General features: G+C 41.7%; 1 protein-coding gene and 1 pseudogene across 9 annotated transcripts in view; one reads left to right on the forward strand and one right to left on the reverse strand.

Moving 5' to 3' along the window:
* The window catches only part of TRIM2 (tripartite motif containing 2), a 195,299-nt gene that overhangs the window by 50,633 nt on the left and 126,876 nt on the right, over positions 1 to 17,790 (reverse strand). For 5 of the 9 annotated variants that reach the window (XM_074396811.1, XM_003927966.4, XM_010338594.3 and 2 more), the window contains exons 2-3: positions 9,474 to 9,658; positions 4,603 to 4,840 (exon numbers count right to left, since the gene is read on the reverse strand). In XM_074396811.1, the coding sequence (XP_074252912.1) occupies positions 4,603 to 4,840; positions 9,474 to 9,658 (423 nt within the window). The remainder of the gene's footprint in view (positions 1 to 4,602; positions 4,841 to 9,473; positions 9,659 to 17,790) is intronic. The other 4 variants (XM_074396812.1, XM_074396815.1, XM_074396813.1 and 1 more) reach the window with 1 other exon arrangement.
* On the forward strand, positions 14,208 to 14,302 carry LOC120367784 (U6 spliceosomal RNA; annotated as a pseudogene).

Raw genomic sequence — 17,790 nt, forward strand, 5'->3', positions numbered from 1 at the left:
AAAATATTATTATTATTATTATTATTATTATTATTTGAGATGGAGTCTCACTCTGTTGTCCAGGTTGGAGTGTAGTAGCACAATCTTGGCTTACTGCAACCTCCGCCTCCTAAGTTCAAGCAATTCTCCTGCTTCAGTCTCCCAAGTAGCTGGGATTACAGGCATGTGCCACCACACCTGACTAAATTTTGCATTTTTAGGAGAGACAGGATTTCACCATTTTGGCCAGGCTGGTCTTGAACTCCTGACCTCAGGTGATCCGCCTGCCTCGGCCTCCCAAACGGCTGAGATTACAGGTATGAACCACCGCGCCAGGCTTCATTCTTTAATTTTTTTTTGTAGAGGTGAGGACTCACTACGTTGCCCAAGCTGCAATTCTTTTTAAATAAAAGGAAAATACTTAAACCTATAAAATTTCCTGGGTAGAGATTTGACCCTACACACTTGATAGAAAAAGTTTTCACTTCCAATATTTTGTAAATAGTCCAATTTTTCTATTATTTTCTTTGATTAAATAATTATTAACTTTTAAAAGAGATTTTTTTTCCCCATAAACAGGTGTTACTAATATAATTTTAGTACATTGTAGGGAAGGAACTTGATTTACACAATGGGAAAATATAGTGATTTTTCTTTGTGACCTAATATAAGATTAATTTTAGTTGCTCAAGTTCTCACGATCCTAATAGCTTAGCTTAACACATGCCTTTTTATTTGTGGGAAGCAGATTCCTGTATCAAAGTGTACTCTTTTCTCTGAAATTCATGTTCTCTTCTCCAGACCCTTTGATGCTATTCTAGTTCCACCTTTATCATCTCTCATTTGCACAATTCAGTAAACTCTTAAATGATTTCCCAGCTTTCAGTGTCTGCCACTCTATTCCTCCATAATGTCACTAAAATACCTATCTTCTGTTAGGAAGGCTTTGATGATTTTGCAATTTAAGAAATTGACATCAAACATGTTCTTTTTTTTTTTTTTTTTTTTTTCTTTTTGAGATGGAGTCTCACTTTTGTCACCCAGGCTGGAATGCAGTGGCACAATCTCGGCTCACTGCAATGTCCGCCACCTGGGTTCAAGCTTCTTTTGCCTCAGTCTCCTGAGTAGCTGGGATTACAGGCAACCACCCCCACACCTGGCTAATTTTTGTACTTTTAGTAGAGACGGGGTTTCACCATGCTGGTCAGGCTAGTCTCAAACTCCTGACCTCAGGTGATCCGCCCGCCTTGGCCTCCCAGAGTGCTAAGATTACAGGCATCAGCCACTGCGGCCTGCCAAACATGTTCTTAATGATATTCACAGCTTGTCCCAATCTCCCAGCTACCTTTTCAGGCCCACCTGTGTCCCCCCTTCACGTTTCCCATCTCCATTCTAGCCGCTTCCTTGAGCTGCAAGCTGTTGCCTGAATTTTGTGGCATTCTCACTTTACTTAATGGAGACCTTAGTAACCTTCCTTCCTTAGTAACCTTCCTTCCTTCCTTCCTTCCTCCCTTCCTTCCTTCCTTCCTCCTTCCCTTCCTTCCTTCCTTCCTTCCTTCCCTCCTCTCTTTCTTTCTCTCTTTCTCCCTTCTTTTTTTGACAGTCTTGCTCTGTACCCAGGTCAGAGTGCAGAGGTGAAATCATGGCTCATGCAGCCTCAGTGTCTAGGCCCACAGGATCCTCCCACCTCAGCCTCCGAGTAGCTGGGACTACAGGTGCACCCCATCATACCCAGCAGATTTTTATATTTTTGCTAGATGTGGGGTTTCACCATGTTGCCCAGCCTGGTCTCAAACTCCTGAGCTGAAGCAATTGGCTTGCCTCAACCTCCCACAGTGCTGGGATTACAGGTATAAACCACTATGTTTGGCCCTTAGAAACATTGGGAGACCTACTGTAGACACCGGTATAAATTTGGGATGTGAAGAGGCTGTCATGTAGAATGAGAAATAACGACAGTCAGAAATACCAGCTCAGGCAGGAACCTTGGTGCACACTTGTAATTTTAGCACTTTGGGAGGCCAACGGTGAATCACTTTAGCCCAGGAGTTCGAGACCAGCCTGGGCAATATAGTGAGACCCCGTCTCTACAGAAAATACAAAAATTAGCTGGGTGTGGTGGCATGCACCTGTGTTCCCAGCTACTGGGGCAGAGGATGGGACTGAGGAGGGAGGATTGTTTAAGCCGGGAGGTTGAGGCTTCCATGAGCCATGATTGTGCCACTGCACTCCAGCCTGGATGACAGTGAGACTCCGTCTCAAAAACAAAAACTGAAAAACCCATAAAAAACAAAAAAACCTACTGTTTCTAAGACTTTACCCTTCTATCAAGTCGCATCTCCAGAGAACCCCATTTTAAGAGACACTCTTATACCTAATGGAAATACCTTCCTAGAACTAGTGTTTAGAATGCAGGCTCCAGGCAAAGACAGCCTCAGCATTCAGTAAGTGCCAGCGTGAGAAGTGGTCATGAGGAAATTACTCAAACTGCTTTCAAAGGCAGCATTTAAAAGTTACTTTTACAAAATTTACTCATCAGTTTCCCTTGGAGTACAATGCATGGAAAACTGATAGTTATTAATAGCCTGGTGTGCTTTCGATTAAATCGTTACGGATGTGTAAGCCATGGTGGCCCTCTCTTGTTTTGGCTACCAGAAAGCTCAGGATGCTGTTTCCTCCAGGACTAGCTTTTATGATGTGCCCAGCGAGCTCTGTGACTTAAACTGTTCCAGCCTCAGTTTCTTCATCTATAAAATGAAAGTAACCAACAACTACTTTGCAGAGTAGAGTTTAAGGAGCCAAATACGATGTCTGGCAAATTTGTTCAACAAATATGTATTGGCTTCTATGTATAAGATACTGCCCTCAATTCTAGGGGTCTAATGACAAGTCCCTGTCCTGCCGGAGCTCACATTCTAGAGGGAAAGCCAGGACTAATAAGTAAACAAATACACAGCTGATGGCAGGCAGACCGCAGTGAGCACCAGGGAGGAAAGAAAGAAAGGGACAGGATGGAGGGTCACCGGATGTAAAAGGCGACCTGTGTTGGCGGAGACGACTGCTGTGTGCAGGAGAAATTTGCAGTGAGACTTCAAGGAAGAGAATGAGCTCGCCGCATAAAGAGGGAACAAAGTGCAACCCGGGCAGAAGGAACAGAACAGCCAGGCCTGGAGGAGGGAAACCATTTGGCAGTTTCTAGGAGGCTGGTGAGGCTTCAGCACAGTGTGCAGAGAGAATGCTGGGAGATGAGGTAAAGAAACAGTAGTGTGGCTAATAAGAATTGCTTTGCTCTAATGATTGCTTGCTGGCCTTAGTGGTTTCATAATACCTGGGCCTTTTATTTTTTTATTTTATTTTATTTTATTTTATTTTATTTTATTATTATTTTTTTTTTTTTTTATTTTTTTATTTTTTTTTATTTTTTGAGACGGAGTTTCGCTCTTGTTACCCAGGCTGGAGTGCAATGGCGCCATCTCGGCTCACCGCAACCTCCGCCTCCTGGGTTCAGGCAATTCTCCTGCCTCAGCCTCCTGAGTAGCTGGGATTATAGGCACGCACCACCATGCCCAGCTAATTTTTTGTATTTTTAGTAGAGACGGGGTTTCACCGTGTTGACCAGGTTGGTCTCGATCTCTCGACCTCGTGATCCACCCGCCTCGGCCTCCCAAAGTGCTGGGATTACAGGCTTGAGCCACCGCGCCCGGCTGGGCCTTTTATTTTAAGCAGTTTCAAATACTTTCAAAGTGGCCAGTATACAAATGAGATGAATATAAAGTTATTAACTTAAACATTTTAAAGCTGACATCTATCAAAATCCTACTATATGATTTACATAACTTGAACATTTAACTCTTCCGCATCCTATATGGTAAATACTATTGTGACTTTTTTTTTAACTGATAAGGAAATAAGACACAGAGAGTTTAATAGACTTCCCAAAGCTGCACAGGGACTAAGTTTAAGAGTAGGATTTGAATCAGGCAGCCTGACTCCAAAGCCAATGTCCTTAGCCACTGCACAGTGCCACCTCTTCAGGTTACATAGCTGTTGTCATCAGCTATTGGATGGCACACACAGGTCCTCCTAAGTGTCTAACAGTTATTGTACTCACCAGTAGCAGGAAATATGTTTGGAATTCATGATCTATGATCTACGATCAGGGATTCACATAGCTTCAAATTCTATCTATTAATAAGGAATAAGGTCTAATGTAGCATGAGAAAATTTCCCTCCCAAGAAAAATAAAGAACTCTAACATTTTTAATAATCATTCTCAACTTGCAGAACTTAGCCATTGTTAAATCTGTATCCATAATTTATTACACAGGTGTTTATGTATGTCAAAGTATGCCCAGCTTGCAAACAGCTACTGGTTTGCTCTCCTGGGGAAACCAACAATACGTGTGAAGCAGACACAGTGGAGACTGATTTTGGTATTTAGAGAGTTCTGGTCAAAGAATGTGAGCAGGTAAAGCAGCCTGAGAGCTGGTAAAAATCTTTTTTAATTACTCAGTTTTCCAGATGGAGTTCTGTTTTAATGTGTGATCTCTGACATGCCCAAAGCTGCCCTACGGCCACAACAGTCATGCTCCCGGGCAGTTATCTGCCATCCACGCCACTTACATTCCCATCGTGATTTGGGCAAGAGAGAGGCTTTCCTGCAGCCACAGCAGTGACTGTCTCCAGGATGGAAGACTCCTCGACGTTGCTGCCTGGAGTTCGCTGCAGCACATCCATCAGGTTTGTGATGAAGAAATTGTTCTGGAGCGCAGCCACCCCTTTCTCGGGCAGGATGGAGGTCTGGCGGCACACTGGGCAGGAGAGGGTTAAACTGTGGGCGGGAATGTAGTTCTGCAGGCACCTGTTGCAGAAGCAGAGGTGGAGGACACTTTAGCACAGTGCAGAACCCCCACTTCTCGCAGATACCATGCACGTTCTCAGTGACTACACAAAGTTCTCAGTGACTACACAAAGTATTTCTCAGGAACTCCCAGCACGGTCTCCTTTACTAGGAAAACAATATTCAGAAGCTAACAGGTAAGCTGTCCTTACACGAATTAGACCTTTGAAGTGTTTTCTAGAGCCTTGGCACACCAAGTATGGTCCCTGGACAAGTAGGGTCAGCCTCCCTGGGGTTGAATTTGGTAGAAATGCAGAACTGTAGACCCAATCTGACACCTGCTGAGTCAGCTCCCCATGTGATTTGCATACATGTTAGAGTTTGAGAAGCACTGGCCCAGAATATCTAGGAGTGGGCTCACAAATGTATAGACTTTGACAATCGGAAGAAACACATCAAATATTTTTGTTAGCAATGAAATTCTTCTAATGTGCAAAATCATAATCACATAAAAACACACCAAAGTGGAAATGTTTGTTTGAAGCAAGGATGGGACACCCAGAGTCAGAGCCACACCATCGCTTCTCCTGTCTCTACTCAACAGGTATCAACTTAACTCATTTAGTTAAAGAAGTGTGTCACTAACAATGACTCACACATATGCTGCTCACTGAATTCAAAGTACTTCCAATGAACCTATGAGGTAAGTACTGTTATGATTCCTTGAAACACACAATGAAACACAGAGACAGGCCAGGGTACTGGTCCAAGATACTTAGCGGGTCAGGGGCAGAGCATGAATTCAAATGCAGGCAGTTTGGCACCATAATCTAAACTCTCGATAATTACACGATACTATTTTTTTCCAGTATCTAGCCAAGCAGAATTCAAAACACACCAACCGAACCCCATTCCCCTTATTTGGCAGATAAATAAACCTGGCATCAGAGACATTCATTGATCTTCTCTATGTCACAGAGGTAGCTAACTCGGAACCAATACAGAAATGAAACAGCTTTTGCTAAGGTCATTAATGACATCTGAATCCAGCAGACGTATTTCAATTCCATCTTACTAGACTTCTGGGCAGCATCTTTAAGCTTCATTATTGCTCTGCTGACCCTCCTTTTTATTGAAAAAAATTCTCTTCCCTTGACTTCATGACCCCACACTCACATGGTTCTTCTGTCTGCTCTATTTTTTCTGAGTCAGTACGGTTTTGAGTTAATCAAGGTTTCATTTATCATAAGACTTCTCTTTCTCAGATATCATATTCATATCGCATGTGTGGCTACAAGCATAAGGCTCCCAAATTTATATTTCTTCCCAAAGACATCTGCTTTGAGCCCCGTTAACTGACTTCTTGACATCTTTTCTTAGATGTCTTACAAGTCTTCAAACTCAACATGAACAAAACCAAACCCATGAGCTGCTCCCCAACTGTATCCTCTCCCATTCTTGATGAATAGCACCTCCATCCATTTATTTAAACAAACCAGAAACTAGGAGTCATTCTTAAAACAGTAACTCCCTTACTGTTTTTCATTTTCCATATCCAACCCATCACCAGAGGCTGTCAATGCCTACATATCTTTCTAACCTCTCCAGTTCTCTTCATCCCCTGCTGTATTACCAGTCTTGTACCCTCTAACACTTCTCCACAATGCAACCAGAGCGACCTTCTCGAAACTCAAAACTAGCCATTTAAATCTCCCTCCCATACTATCTGAGATGAAAACCCTGCCATGGTTTCCATTTCCAGTGCTCTTACAGCTAAGACAAAAATCCATATATGGCAATATGGATTACACATCTCATATGACCTAGCACCTACATATTTTCTGTCTCTTCCCCATTTACTGCATATCATCCACAGTGGGCTTATTTAAGTTCTTTCCCAGTATTAACAACCCTCTCACTCACTATAGCCACCTCCCACTATAGCACCTTTCCACATACCTGAAATTCTGCTTGCGCCCATTTGCTTAATTTTTATTCATCATTGGGGTTTGTGCTTAATCATCACTTCTGCAAGGAAGCCTTCCCTGATTAGGACAAATTCCTCTATTATATTTTTTCCTGTGTACTTCTGGTATACAGCATTAGTCACTGGTTTAATTTTACATTAGTCTGAGCAATTATGGGATTAGTGACTGGCTCCTCCACTAGGCTGTAATTCCATGGGGCCAGAAGCTGCATGTGGCTTTGATCTCCTTCAAGTCCCTTGATGCTGTTTTGGAAGATGTGGAATAAGAGAGTGTCTGTGAGGTTCTCACCAAGTAGCCTGTGTGAATGTCCAGCAGAGGCTGAACACTGGATCCTAGAGCTCACTCTCTTGACACTGAGACAGCCTGTAAAGTTTTATCTCTGCATAAAAAAAATGTTTTTCCCCATTTTAAGGAAAGTTGCCAGCACCTTCAAACGGAAATCCTGTCAGCTGGGAGCAGTGGCTCATGCCTGAAAGCCCAACACTTTGGGAGGCCGAGGCAGGTAGATTGCCTGAGCTCAGGAGTTTGAGACCAGCCTGGGCAACATGGAGAAACCCTGTCTCCAGGTGGTATGCACCTGTGGTCCCAACTAACTGAGAGGTTGAGGTAGGAAGATCTCTGGAGCGTGGGAAATTGAGGCTTCAGTGAACTGTGATTGTGCCACTGTACTCCAGACTGGGTAACAGAGTGAGATCTCGTCTTAAAATAAATAAATTAATAAATTAAAAATAAAATTAAGCCGGGCGCGGTGGCTCAAGCCTGTAATCCCAGCACTTTGGGAGGCTGAGGCGGGTGGATCACGAGGTCGAGAGATCGAGACCATCCTGGTCAACATGGTGAAACCCCGTCTCTACTAAAGATACAAAAAATTAGCTGGGCATGGTGGCACGAGCCTGTAATCCCAGCTACTCAGGAGGCTGAGGCAGGAGAATTGCTTGAGCCCAGGAGGCAGAGGTTGCGGTGAGCCGAGATCGCGCCATTGCACTCCAGCCTGGGTAACAAGAGCGAAACTCCGTCTCAAAAAAAAAAAAATAAAATAAAATAAAATTTAAAAGAAAAGAAAAGGAAATCATCTAGTTTAACACAGAGCATTCTGTAAGAACTTGCTGTAGTAGGATCTCACAAATTTCACCACTAGCTATTGGGTGGAAAGCAGAAGTGGGTTGGGCTAGACCCCCAAAGAAGAGAGAGGGGCAGACCCAAGGCAGCCTTAAGTGTTGCTTCTCACCTGTCAGAGTGAGGAAATAGGACCCAAACAATAGATAGTCTGGGCGCTAAATACTGGGACATGGGGCAATTCTGCCAAGCTCAGACTGAGTGGCTCTGAGTACACTTCTATAGAGAATGTCTGCCAAGCTATGCCAACTGCTGCACATCAGGTAATATCTTTCCTTGTGTGCCCCGGAACACATGGACGATTAGCTGATATTCATGTTTTAAGTGCACCCATTAAGGGGATGGAGGAATCACATTCTAATCATTTTGTAATATAAATTACAAAGCACTTAAGCCAAAGTATAAAATGAATAAAATAAATAGTGCCCGATATAACACCACTGAAACAAACTGAAACGCATACACACAAGTGCGTGCACGCGCGCACACACACACACACACCCCCACAACAACTCAAAACAAACAAAAAAAACACAACTACTAGTAACAAATCTACCTTCTCCTTCCATCCATCACCACCACAAAGGATATGGTTATTTTTTGCAATTTAACCTTTGCAAAGTAAATCAACCCAAAAATGGTCAGTCAAACAATACAGACATGTTAAATCAGAGATCTGTGTAAGCAGCATAGATTTGAAGCCATTTGAAATACTGATTTCCAGTTCTATAATAGGAAGTAAAGCATTTTAAGTATGTGCATTAAATAACGATAAAAGTGTATTTAACAAAATGCTATAAAACACAATTACCATATTTATTTTTAAGAAAGATATATAACTTTACTAGGGAAATACTTATAAGGAAGATAAACTAATTACTAACAAACTTATGCTTAATTGCTTATATGGTAAATTAAACAATGGGATTAAAGTGTGTTTTGAAAACTGATTAATATCCCTCTCCAAAAACAAATACCCTATCAAGAAGATAAATAAGGAAGTCTGTTTTTACATATAGCAGATTACATAGTCAGGTAATTTATTTAATATATATATTTTTTCTTTAAAACATCATAGTGTTCAAATGTGACATTAGTACGTGTCTGAAGAATCTTTGGAAAAGAAGCTATACTCTTTGAACTAAGCACTCACATATGTAGATGATTTACCTGATTTGTTATATGGGAGGAAATGATCTATTTTTTTAATTGGCTCTCAAAAACCCTCTGTAGGGATCTGCTGTGGACAAAAATTGTTTCATAAAAACAAAGGAAAATTTTAAAAGGTTTTTCAACTTAACCTTTTTATTTAATGCTCCAACTCTTGTGGAAATGAATCAGTAGTTACTGGATTGCTTTCTCCCACCTATAATGCTTCGAAATAAAGTAAATTATTGGCAACTCATGATTCTGTTTTTCAGTGTTTATCAGAAGCACAATAGATTAGTTGTCTCTCAAAGGTAACCATAGAATTCTGGTAAAGCATCCTGCAGTAGGTTGTAAGAGGTCAGCCTGTGAAACTCCCTTCCCCAAGCACAAAGGAGGCTTACCTCTCGCAGAAAGTGTGCAGACAGGGAAGAACCTTGGGATTCTTGTACCGTTCCAGGCATATACTGCAAATCAGAAACTGCTTGTCAATCTGGCGCACCACAGGACTTGGGATGTTGGTGCCTTCACTGGCCATCCTAGACCACTGACATGGGGGGCCAGCTGTCTTCGACCCTGCACGCTGCTGCTGTCAGACAGAAAATCAAAACAGAAAAATATGTAATCATCTGTAGGTGCAAGTCAATCACTGGCTCTCTCACCGTAAGCATTGTGTTATAAATACAGGTAGAAGTCAATGTCAGTGACCTCAAAATGACCAGTAAGCCAACCCTTATTGCTGTAGGAGTACGTTAAGCTCCCAGTTGTTTGTTCTGTAAATCAATAAAAACCTCACATGTTCACCATGCAAACAAAACAAATTAGAAGAAGGCATGTTGTTACAAAGAGGTATGCTCACTGGGTTTCAAAGCAGTGGTGAGTAACAGGATAAATACTTTATATAGCTATGTCTGCTTATGCCTGTAGCCATGACTATATTTAAACATATATTTACCTTTTATTACTCTTATGAAAATTGAATATGTTTTTCCAACTATTGTACTTGAAGAGGTTGGACTGTGTCACACCAAAATATGTCACTTTGATATAAGCATTATTTTGAGCTGAAAGCTATAGAGAAAGAACAGGCAGAAGAGGAGCTCCCTGCCCTTCCCCATCTGCCTAAAAGCAGGGCATACATTTCCCTTTTGTAAAGGAAATTTCCATTTGTAAGGTGCCTCTCTCTCCCGCGCCAGGAAGGGAAGTCTCATAAACACTGAAGACTGCAATGAGATGAGCTGGCAAAATGATCTTACTAAACAAGGCTTATCTACCATACGTTTCCTACAATTTATTGCCCCAGGAGTCCAACCTTCTCTTTCTTTTGTCTAGGCAGTTCTCCTCAATATATTGTTCTTCGTTAAAATGGTGTATAAAACCCAAAGAGGAAGTTGTGAAGCCCTTGATAATGTAAAATTTTAAAATAGTAAGGAAGGAGACCCAGGCATCTGGGATCACGTCCCCCCTCGACTTCCACACTGCATTTCAGTAGAAGAAAAGGCTGGCCCCAGCTGGTGCCTCCTGAATCACCTTACTGTACATGGCAGGCTTGGTATTGGGGAAACTCTCTGGAAGACACTCTTTTCCCTTAAACAAGATCAAACTCCCAACCCACTCCACCATCCGGAGACCAGAACCTTTTCACATGTGATTCCTAAAACTGTAAACTCGAAACCCTTTCATATGTGATTTCTAAGGCTGTAAACCTAAGATTCTTTCACGTGTAATATCTAGAGTGTAAACCTATATAAAGGCAGAAACTTTCTTTGTTGGAGGAGCAGGGTTTAGACAAATCATCGCCTGGCTCCTGGCCGTAATAATAATAATAATAATAATAATAATAATAAAGCCCTTCCTTCCCTGTTTGGTGTTCGAGAGCTCTGTTTCTCACAGCCGCTCCTGCTACAATAATATCCAAAAAATGTGTGCACCTTTTTCTCCTGTTAATCTGTCTTTTGTCACCTTAATTTATAGACCCTAGGCACATACTCTAGGAGGGTAGAAGAAAAGTTCTTCCTCCCCTACGTGCTATTAATATGCCTGAGGGTGATAATTATAATTTTAATTAAAAACTTTGTTTATGGTTCAGAGTGTTTTCTTCAGGACTAAAGGTTTACAGATTTGAAACTAAAATATATTTGCTATGGGGCAGGGACAAAAACTAGAGGTATTCCCTATAATTTAAAAGAAATGTCTGCTGGTATTCGTGTCTGGGCACTTGAAAGACCTGGTGAAGTGAATTAATTCAGAGAAGGTTTCAAAATGTTAGGGATCATGCCAGGAAAGGAGAATCAGAAGAGGGCATCAGAGAAGACAGCAGAGAGTTTGAGAGCACCCGAGAGGAAAAATGTACAACACAAAACACAGCTCCTTTTACCAGCTTAAAGAATTTCTGGCTTCTACACCAAGGCATAAACCAAGGCTGAGCTAAAATTTACTTCTTAATTTTCTAAATATCTGGTAAGGTGTCCACAGCCCTCTAATTCCCTACAGAAATACTCTTTACCAAAAAAAAGAAAATAAAAGAGAGAAAGTGAAACTGCCTTTGCAAAAATTATAACTGAGAAAATTATAGCAGTGAAAGAGATCAGACCTAACCGACTCCATCTTGCTTTTAACATTTAAGCTGTCCTTTTTCATTCTTAGGCATCGGTTAAACTAACCTTGGGAAGGAATTGAGTTTATGGTTTGACTCTGAAACAATATCGATAATAGCTCTTTTCCAAATAGAGCCCTTCTTGCCTGAGGACCAGTCTGCCTTTGTAGGACTAACAAATTAGCTACAAGTGAGGAGGAATTAAGGTTAGGGGCCATGCAGCCTCTGGCTGCGAGTCTGAACCTCCCCAAATTGCTCTTCAGGATAACAACACTATTGTAAAACCAAAGATCAGAGCTTGAGATGTTTTGCAGACCCTGCACTCAGTGGATCAGCTGACACCACCCAGATAGTAACCTGGCTCAACCAGTTCTGTGATCCTACCTAGGAACAGAAGACAGCAAGAAAACCCCTCTTTGACTCTTCTACGATTCCATCTCCAACCTGACCAATCAGCACTTCCCACTTCCCGAGCCCCTAGCTGCTAAATTGTCTTTAAAAACTCCGATCCTGGCTGGTCGTGGTGGCTCACGCCTGTAATTCCAGCACTTTGGAAGGCAGAGGCAGGTGGATTAGGAGGTTGGAAGTTCAGGACCAGCCTGGCCAAGATAGTGAAACCTGGTCTCTACTCAAAAAACAAAATTAGCTGGGCGTAGTGGCAGGCACTTGTAATCCCAGCTACTTGGGAGGCTGAGGGAGGAAAATCACGTGAACCTGGGGGGGGGGGGGGGGCAGAGGTTTCAGCGAGCTGAGACTGTGCCACTGCACTCCAGCCTGGGTGACAGAGTGAGACTCCATTTCAAAAAAAAAAAAAAAAAGGAGTGAAACACTGTCTCAAACAAAAACAAAAACAAAAACAAAAAACCCATACACTATCTCTCTCTCTCACTATCTCTCTCTCTCTCTCTCTCTCGCTCGCTCGCTCGCTCTCTCTCTCTCTCCCTCCCTCCCTCCCCAATCCCAAATGGTCAGAGAGACTGATTTGAGTAACAATAAAACTCTGGTCTCCTGCACAGCTGACTCTGTGTGAAGTTACTCTCTCCATTCCAATCCCGTCTTGATAATTGGCTCTGTTTAGGCAGCAGGCAAGGTGAACTCGTTGGGTGGTTACGAAAGAAAGGGAAGAAAGGAAAGGAAAAGAAAAGAAAAAAAGAAAGAGGAAGGAAGGAAAGAAAAAAGAGAGAGGTTTAATATGTAATATTATCCTAGGCAGGAGGTCATACTATTATTCTTACTCCATAGATTAAAAGAAACAAAACAGTCTCAGTCAAGAAATTTACCAAATTGCACATCTCTAAAACCCATGGCCTTTTCACTACTTAAACCACAACACCGCCCTGGACCTTGTGTTTTAAAAAAGCTGCACTACAGAAGCTTGGTTTACATATGACACTTTAACTTGGCCTGGTGCCTGTTTCCAAAGCTGGGAAATACTCCATATTTACAGAAGCAACACTTCCATACTTTCTAAAGAAAACACTCTTTTCCAAATAGAAATAATAGTTCTTCCTACCAAGTCACCAAAATTTAAAAAGCCTATCAACTTTTACTAGGAAAATTCAGCTGCTGGCTGGTCCAAGTGCAGTGGTGTTTACAAGTAATCGATCACAACCAGTTACAGATTCTGTTGCTTCTTCCCCACTCCCACTGCTTCACTTGACTGGCCAAAAAAGAAGAAAAAAAAAAAAAAACACAGAAAATTCTGCTGTTTATACACATAAGCATAGTTACAAACATGACACACTGTACATCAACTCTGTACTTTCTAGGTAAGTTCATTCGAAGCATAATTTTTAAAACAGGCTGGGCAAGGTGCCTCATGCCTGTAATCCTAGCACTTTGGAAGGTCCGGGTGAACAGATCGTGTGAGCCCAAGAGTTCACAGCCTCAGCAACATGGTGAATCCCCATATCTACAAAAAAATACAAAATTAGCCAGGCATGGTGGCACATATACGTAGTCCCAGCTGCTCAGGAGGCTGAGGTGGGAGGATTGCTTGAGCTCAGGAGGTCAAGGCTGCAATGAGCTGTGAGCATGCCCCTGCACTCCAGCCTGGGGGACAGGTTGAGACTCCGGCTCAAAACAAAGTAATAAAATAAAATAACATACACAACCTTGTGAAGCACCTGCTACACAAAAGTGTCAGTCACATTCAGAAAGAACTCACTATGTAGTTAAATGGTATAGGTATGACATCCCATCAGCCAGCATTACCTGCTAGACTTTCCAAAGAATATCTCTCTAAAGTAGCTCATCTCTCAGGAGCTCAAAATGTTGGCAGCCTGTCTGTTTTCTTAACCACATCCCTATGACATCAGACTAGGGAAGGAATGGACTCGTCAGTCTTAATCAAAACCAAAGCTGAGGTTTAAATGCCTGGTCCAAGGTCATTCAACAAAATCAGTGAATCAGAAAGGTCAGATTTCAAGTTTTCTGCCTATCTAATAAATCGATGATGTCAGTTTAACATTCACTCGTGTGTGTGCCTGTGTGTGTGTGTATGTGTGTTTGTGTGTGTGTGTAACTTGTAAAAATGATAAGAGTGCTCATTTAGGCAGCACTAAAATTTGACCGATACAGAAAATATTGCCCCTGAGCAAGAATGGCATGCAAATTTGTGAAGTGTTCCATATTTTATTTAAAAAGATGTTAGCGCCGGGCGCAGTGGCTCAAGCCTGTAATCCCAGCACTTTGGGAGGCCGAGGCAGGTGGATCACGAGGTCGAGAGATCGAGACCATCCTGGTCAACATGGTGAAACCCCGTCTCTACTAAAAATACAAAAAATTAGCTGGGCATGGTGGCTCGTACCTGTAATCCCAGTTACTCAGGAGGCTGAGGCAGGAGAATTGCCTGACCCCAGGAGGCGGAGGTTGCGGTGAGCCGAGATCGCGCCATTGCACTCCAGCCTGGGTAACAAGAGCGAAACTCCGTCTCAAAAAAAAATAAAAATAAAAAATAAAAAATAAAAAAAGATGTTAAACTTTTCCATGGTAATCAGCTAAAAATAATTCTATTTTGAGGCCGGGCGCGGTGGCTCAAGCCTGTAATCCCAGCACTTTGGGAGGCCGAAGCAGGTGGATCACGAGGTCAAGAGATCGAGACCATCCTGGTCAACATGGTGAAACCCCATCTATACTAAAAATACAAAAAATTAGCTGGGCATGGTGGTGCGTGCCTGTGATCCCAGCTACTCAGGAGGCTGAGGCAGGAAAATTGCCTGAACCCAGGAGGCGGAGGTTGTGTGAGCCTAGATAGTGCCATTGAACTCCAGCCTGGGTAACAAGAGTGAAAGTCCGTCTCAAAAAAAAAAAAAAAAAAAAAAAAATTCTATTTTGAATAGCTTTTGAAATTTTTCATAGTACCTTTTAAAATAATCAGAGCCATGCTGAGTATTGAAAAAAGCAGAAACAAAACATCATATTGAATTTTATTCCTTTTTTTTTTTAATCTTAGAATTTTGGATTTTTGGCAAGAAAAAAACATTTGTTTTAATCAAATGATATACACTGACTAAATGAAATTTCTTGAGCCAATATTTTATGCTCTAAAATCAAAAACAAAAACATTTCATTCTAAAAATGATAATTATCGTAGTAGGTGAGAGCAAGTGTTTGTATTGTAGTATTGTTAATTTACATGGTGAATTAATTAAGTTTGCTCATTAACAATAATTTAAAATCATGACAGTATCACAAATCTGTCACAAGTGACCTGTTGAAGGCATCTGGGATTTTTAGAACTCCCAGAATCAACACAAAAGGTGTCCAATATTCAAAGATCCCCAAATTTTCCAGGATAATGATCCTTCCCTGAATATAACTGGATACCCACACTAGGAAGAAAATTTGACTACTCCTAAAGGGACAATGTGCTCAGAAGAACTGAGGCACAGAATGAGCTAATAAGCACCATGGGAAGTCTGAACCGGTCCAAATATGCCATGAGGAATACACTCAATATACAACAGCTTTCAATCAAATTGTTGGGGCACTACCACAGTTTCTGGTCTCCTTGATTAGAAAAGCAACAAATATTTTACCTAGATGCTTCTCTGGTCTCCTTTTCCCATCTTGGTTTCTAAATTGTCAGAGACCCTTCTTACCCACATAACCAGTGGAAGTCAGTAGACTATAATGAAAGAGATCAGAATATAGAACTGCTCTTCTATATGCTGGAGAGTTGCAAAACTAACTTCTGAAGGGATCTGTGTGAAAACATGCCTGGGGTGGACTTTGCCTGTAAAGAAGCCCGAATGCTTTTGGATGTAGGAAGTAACATCAGACACAATGACAAAAATGCAATAGAAAGGAAATGGTAGAGGAGGCAGAAAGAACCACTTTAAAATAATACAAATGGTCAACATTCATTTGATATTGACCTTAGCCAGTAAGAGCTTTCATATGGGAGACTAGCTGAGGTTCCCTGTCCGTGGAAAACAAACAGCAAGACAAGACCCCTTACAAAGGAGCTCACTCCCCTTTGTCCAGCTCAGTGTCACCTGCTCAATCTGACCATTCTGTTTTAAACTGCATCTTACCTCCAGTTACCTAGCACTGCTATCCCCAGTCCTTGCTAGGTTTTTCTCTATAGCACTGGACACCTTCTGTTATAGACGCCACGTCTGCGTCCCTCCCAAATTAATATATTGAAGCCCTAACACTTAGTGTGATGGGATTAGGAGGTGAGGCCTTTGGGAGATGATTAGGTCATGAGGGTAGAGCCCTCATGATGGGATTAGTGCTGCTGTAAGAAGAGATAAGAGAGAGACTGCTTTCCTACTCTCTCTGATCTCTGCCATGTGGGCCGTCTGCTGCCTATAAAGCCAGAAGAGGGCCTCACTAGAACCCATCATGCTGGCCCCCTGACCTCAGATTTCCTAACCTCTGGAACTGTGAGACAATACATTCTTTTTGTTTAAGTCACCAAATCTATGATATTTTTGTTATAGCAGCTGGAACTAAGCCTTCTGACATACTATGTAATCTATATATTTGGGATATAGTCTCTGCCCTCCCCCTAGAATGTAAAGCCCACAAGGGCAGGGATTTGTGTCTGATTATTCACTGCAGTAGTTCCAGCACCTAGAACTATGCCTGGTAGACATTATTTTTTGAATGAATCAAACTACCAAAATATAACATGGAAAGGGACTTATTCACAGCAGCAGCAAAGAGCAGTACTTATTGAATTCCATTACAAAGAGCATGGTTGCTACCAGTCATCTGAATGTTTGCACTTGACCTCGGACATTATCTGCTTCCCCATGTGATAGGTGTTTTTTTTTTTTTTTTTTGGACAGGGTCTTTCTCTGTAACTCAGGCTCAGGCTGCACTGCAGTGACATGATCACAGTTCACTGTAATCTCCACCTTGAGGCTCAAGTGAGAGTCCCACCTCAGCCTCCCAAGTAGCTGGGATCACAAGTGGGCACCACCATGCCCAGCTAATTTTTGTATTTTTGTAGAGATGGGGTCCCATTATGTTGCCCAACTGGTCTTGGACTCCTGGGCTCAAGTGATCCTCTTGCTTCAGGCTTCCAAAGTGCTGGGATTATAGTTGTGAACCATCACGCTCAGCCTCCCATGTGATAGTCTAGTGTTCAGCTACATAAGCCATCATCTAGAGGGTAAACATTAGTGACATATTTTAACATGTTCACAAATGCAGAAAAGAAACAGAACTACTGAGTACATGAAAGTGCCTTCACAAAAACTGTGACAGTGAGAAAAACCTGGCATAGAAAAATCACGATAGTGAAAGAAATCTGACATAGCTGACTCCATCTTGCTTCTAACCCTCATGCTGTCCTTGTTTATTTCTAGATATAGGCCAAACTAACTTTGGGAGGGATTTAGTTTACAGTTTCACTTTAAAACAGGAATGATAACAGCCCCTTCCTGAAACAAGCTACTCCTTGCTCAGGAACAAAACCAACTTTATAAAACTAACAAATTAGACACAAGGTTAGAATTACAGTTCAGACAGGAGCCACATAGCCACATGTCACAAGATTCCTGGCCTCCCCAATTGCTCCTATAGATAACATCACCATTGCATTGTACAAGGTCTGGATTTTATTAAATAAATAAATAAAATAAAAAATTAAAAAACATCATTATTGTAAA

This window comes from Saimiri boliviensis, chromosome 3 (genome assembly GCF_048565385.1).
Source record: "Saimiri boliviensis isolate mSaiBol1 chromosome 3, mSaiBol1.pri, whole genome shotgun sequence".
In the NCBI taxonomy this organism is placed as follows: Eukaryota; Metazoa; Chordata; class Mammalia; order Primates; family Cebidae; genus Saimiri; species Saimiri boliviensis.